The sequence below is a fragment of the Peromyscus californicus genome, unplaced genomic scaffold, assembly GCF_007827085.1.
Source record: "Peromyscus californicus insignis strain IS unplaced genomic scaffold, ASM782708v3 Scaffold_5__1_contigs__length_169319896, whole genome shotgun sequence".
Lineage (NCBI taxonomy): Eukaryota > Metazoa > Chordata > Mammalia > Rodentia > Cricetidae > Peromyscus > Peromyscus californicus.
Genome location: NW_026294573.1, coordinates 59,872,809 through 59,877,979, shown reverse-complemented (window position 1 = coordinate 59,877,979; position 5,171 = coordinate 59,872,809). Strand labels below are relative to the sequence as shown.

At 43.9% G+C, this 5,171-nt stretch overlaps 1 protein-coding gene across 1 annotated transcript; it reads right to left on the bottom strand.

The window, feature by feature from the left end:
- Window positions 1–260: 260 nt before the first annotated feature.
- Window positions 261–1,697, bottom strand: LOC128096996 (oogenesin-1-like). Its single transcript, XM_052717204.1, has one exon. It carries the CDS (start codon window positions 1,695–1,697, stop codon window positions 261–263), a length of 1,437 nt encoding a protein of 478 aa, XP_052573164.1.
- Window positions 1,698–5,171: the final 3,474 nt, after the last annotated feature.

Below are 5,171 nucleotides of genomic sequence, written 5' to 3'. Positions count from 1 at the left end.
AGCAAAGGAACAACCACCAGTGACTTCTTATCTCTCCAGTTACTCGGACTGAATGAGGGGACAAGATCCTGTCTCCACTTCCCAAGCACTGGAATTAAAGGCGTGAGCCTCCCAAATGCTGAGATTAAGGGTGTGTGCCACCACCGACTGGCCTCTATGGATAACTAGTGGCTAGCTCTGAACACTGGTGTCAGGGCAAGCTTGATTTGTCAGAACACTAACAAACAATATGAGAGTACCAAGCAGTAACCTTTCCCAATTTATTGCTGGCAAAGGCAATGCCTGCTCTCCAGCTCATAGATAGAATAATTAAAACATTTATAGCATTTTCTTGTAGCAAAAGTCACTTTGTGGGGCTTTCTTTTTGTCCTTATTATACCCAAGAGTTCAGGGCAAAGTTGGTCAAACTGATCTACAAGTACTAGGCCCCTATGATCGTAGCATTCCAGAGGTGCAGGGTATAGCTCCTGAGTCAGTTTGCTCAGTTTGGCTGTGTTGTGAAGCAGTTGCATCAGGAGAGGCAGAGACAGATTATTATCAATGAAATTGACCTTGGTGAGCTGGGAACATTGGCTCAGGGCAGGCAAGAGCACCCTGAATCCTGAATCCTCCAGCCAACATTTCTCCAGTTCTAGGCTTTGTAAAGTGGCTTTGACTCTTTCCAGGAGAAGTCCAAGTGGTCCAAGCCACTCAACTAAAAGTACAGAGCTCAGGTGCAGATGCTGGAGCTCAGAAAGGTTCAGGCACTGTGGCAGGTAATCCAAGTCTGCCTGGGAGAGGTGACAGTAAGTAATGGATAGGGTCTCCAAGGGTTTCTTCAGGGACCTGAGCCACTCTCTCATGCAGCCAACTAGAAGGTAGATATAATTTATATAGAGATGCTGTAGGCCATGGAATTTGGGGAACTGAGAGAGCAATGTGCTTATCCACTCCTCTTCCAGCCCTTGGGATTCATCCATCCTGAAGGTATTGGTGATGCCCTCTAGGACTAGAGTGTGAAGGTTTCTCATTTGCCCCAGGTAAGGTCCAAAAGCAGCCATGTCGTCCATCCACAAATCACGCAGGTGCAGCTCCTGTATACATTGGAGATCTACAGATTTTAAGATCTCTATGACATTGGAGACGCATGATTCCCAAATCTGAGGCTTCAGACAGCATAGATGAATGGAACCTTTTCTCTGCTGGGCCCACTGCACCAAATGAGTGGCATATTCTTTGGTGTCATTGTCCATAAGTTGGAGGTCAGTTACCACCTTCAAACTGTTCTTCATTCCCGAGTCATGACATGTCTCCTTGGGCTGCTCATGTCTCACAACCTGTTGAGAGCAGTCTCCTTCATAGGTTCCAGCCCATGTGCTCCAGAAGTGAGTGTCCGTGGTCGTCAAATCCAGCACTCTGACTTTCCCCTTTCTGGGGCAAGTCATCGGTGTAATACAGGCATCTAGTCCATCAGACAGAGCCTTCAAAGTTCCCAGGTGGGAGCTCTTTGTCAGGGCTCCTACAGGAAGGTGTGGGAATGGCCATATAGGGACCATGGCTCTCAGGACATTTGTCTGTCTCTTCTTGGAGGCCACCTCAAACATTGCTAGGAGCAGCATCCAGGGCATCACCTCCAGAGCAGAAATGGCCAAGGCCTCCTCCCTCAGTAGCCCTTCTATTGCAAGCTGCTGGAGTGTTGGTGGGGCTCGGTCTCCCATTGTGACTGGCTTTTGGGAGTCAATATCCTGATCTGGACACTGGTGAGAGGCCTCCAAACTCAGGCAAGGGCAGGATGTGACTCCAGGATCCAAGACTGAGCATTTCTCTGGCTGCTCTAACTCTTTATATACCTTTCCACTGAACCCTCCCCTTTGTGGCCACACCCTCCCATCCTAAGTCTGCAGTCTGAATCAACAACTGAGTTTCCACCCACTTAATGCTTTTGGGATTTACATGGTGTAGGATCAACTCTAAACCCAGGAAAAAAACTTAAGGAAGGATGATGGTCACTGAAGCCGTGTTATGGTGGCCCATGCCTTTAATCCCGGCATTAGGAAAGATATCAAAAGACACCCTGTGGTGATATTTTATTTGTGCTGAAATGTGATTTTGTTTTGTTTTGTTTTTTGAGACAGGGTTTTTCAATGTGTAGCTTTGCGCCTTTCCTGGAACTGACTTAGTAGTCCAGGCTGGCCTCAAACTCACAGAGTTCGGCCTGGTTCTGCCTCCCGAGTGCTGGGATTAAAGGCGTGGGCCACCACCACCTGGCGAAATGTGATTTTTTTTTTTTTTGGTTCTTTGAGACAGGGTTTCTCTGTGTAGCTTTGCACCTTTCCTGGAACTCACTTGGTAGCCCAGGCCGGCCTCCAACTCACAGAGATCTGCCTGGCTCTGCCTCCCGAGTGCTGGGATTAAGGCCATGGCAAATTTTACAAAGGAAAACATTTAATTGAGGTGACAACTTAGAGTTCAGAGGTTTAGTCCATTATCATTATGGTGGGACATGGAGGCAGATCTGGTGCTGGAGAAGGAGTTGAGAGTTTTACATCTAAATCGGCAGGTAGAGGGAAGTGAACTGTGATACTGGGCATAGCTTGAGCATAGAAGACCTCAAAGCCCACCCCCACAGTGACACACTTCCTCTAAGAAGACCACACCTATTCCAACAAAGCCACACCTCCTAATAGTGCCACTCCCTATGGGGACCATTTTCTTTCAAACTACCACATTACCAGAGATGAACAATTTGATATGAAAACTTTTGTTTTCTGACTCCAATTTCCATGTTATTAATTCATGTTCTTTGTAGACTACTCATTCTTTTTTAAAAAAATTTTACTTTTAAAGGTTTATATGTATGAATATTTCCCTACGTGGATGCATATGCACCACACATGTGGATACTGAAAGAGGGAATCAGCTCCCTTGGAACTGGAGTTACAGATATTTTTGAGCTGCATTAGAGGTGCTGGGAATCAAATCTACATCTTCCAGAAGAACAGCAAGTGCTCTTTAGATGGCTCTGAGCTATCTCTTCAGCCCCATAGACTACTCATCCCTACAGTCATGAGTTACTAGAGAGGACAAGAGAAACAACAACAGCAACAACAGACACTGAAAACATTTACAAAGTTTACAACATTGCTGATGTCTAAACTTTCCTAGTCACCTTCCCTAAATGAAAATAAGTCATCAAAATGCTAATTTTTTTGTTTAAACCACAATGGTGTAAACAGAATGAGATTTTCTTGCCATGCCTTTAGCCTGTCCACATAACACTGACTCTTCTCATTCATGAGAATAGGTAATAAAACCCTGTTAGACAGTTTAAGGACAAGCACCTTGACTCTTGTTCTTGCCCAGAAGCTAGAAGTGTCCTTAGTTCTGTCCTGGTGCAAGGTCAGAAATATACATGCTTGGGGGACACTGATTTGTGTTTTGTTTTTTTTTTATTATCTTAGCACAGCTTCCTGGAAGTTGTAAGTAAGGGCAAGACCAAGACTCCAGTTCACATACCTGTATGGAGAGAGGCACAGACATCCTGCAGATGCTAACTAGCCAAGGCACCTCCCCTCCTCCCCATGCCTCAACCCTGTTTCTACTATAAATACTATAAAAACTACTATAAAAAAGCCTCTACATTAGCAGGTCAATGTCCCCCCTGCTCTTGCTAAACAGAACTTCTGCTGGCTTTTAATTTCATAAGCTCCTGCCCTAGAATAAACTTCCTAAAAATACACCCTCCTGCTGCTGTCCAGGAAATCATTCTGCAATCATGGAGCAAATAACCTGGATGTCACTGGCTCTAGGTGGCTTTGGTGGCCATTGATTTTCAGCAGACTCTAGCCGGACTGGTGCTTACTTGGGAAAGTCTCAAGAATCCCAGGGTCCCCTGCTTTCCCCTCTGTGTCATTCCCTCTCTTCTTTCTTGCTCTGGTCCTGGTTTTTTTGTTGTTGTTGGTTTTTTTTTTTTTTTTGTAGATGACCAATGTGGTTTTGCATCTCTGTGATTAGAGACATCTTCCCAGGGTTTTTGTCCTCCAAGGCTGTTTTGCTGTGTTCAGGAATACTGGAAGAATTGTTAAAGAAACATCATGATAGGATGCCAAACTCTCTTTTCTTGAAGCTAAAATACATTGTTTTGCCCTGAGGAATTAATTCTTTAGAAAACCAAACATAAAGGGAAATGCAGTGAAATCAGCCTACCTTAAATTTCACTTAGTCTTATTGTATATGTGCCTTGCTTCTAGATTCCTTTTACTAGACATGCAGGATCATGTTTCTGGATTTTTGGCAAGTTGGAATTTTAGCTTGCATTTGGGGTTTATGGAATTTTCTGGAAGTTTCTATTATCAATAAGCTCTCAATTTTTGGAGGAGTTGGTAGACTGAATGGGATATTCTTAACAGGTCTTCTAGTTCAGATTTTTTTCCCATTAAATTTTATTTGGCTTTTTGAATTGATTTTGAATAGGCTGGTTCTTGATTCTGATGGTTAATTATGAAGGCTTTGGTTTTTCATCTGTGCTTGCAATTAAAAAAAATAATTCTGAGAGTTCACATGTGCACTAGTCCTGTCGTGTTTAGAAGGCTTGATTTCCTTTGTGTTATCCAGCACCTCTGGCTCTTACAATCTTTCTTCCTCCTCATCTGCAGAGTTCCCTGAGCCCTACATCCTATTTAGGACTCAGTGTTCCAAAGTCTCTCACTCTGCACATTATCCAGTTACGGCTCTTTGTATTTGTTTCCAGCTAATGCAGGAGGGAGCTTCTCTGATGATGTCTGAGAAAGGCGCTGATCTATGAGTACTGCAGAATGCCATCAGGAGCCATTTTATTGCTATGTCCTTTCACAGAACAATAGAATGTAGTAGTATATGGTTTTCTCCGAGGTCCATGTCTTATAGTCTCAGGTTCTTGGCTTACTTGAGAAGTGTTGGGCATGGGTTCCATCTCATGGTGTGGGTCTTAAATGTAATCAAATAGGGCTTGGTTACTACCATAGTGTTTGTACTATTATTGCAACAGTGTATCTTGCAGGCAGGTTAGTATTGTAGATCTTTTAGCTGGGTTGGTGGTTACCTTTCTCCTCTGGTAGTGGTGCAGAGTACCTTCCAGTAACATGAATACTAGTCAGTAGGGGTGAAGGTTCTAGTTAGGCAATAGGGCCTTGTCATCAGTTTGTGTAGAGTAA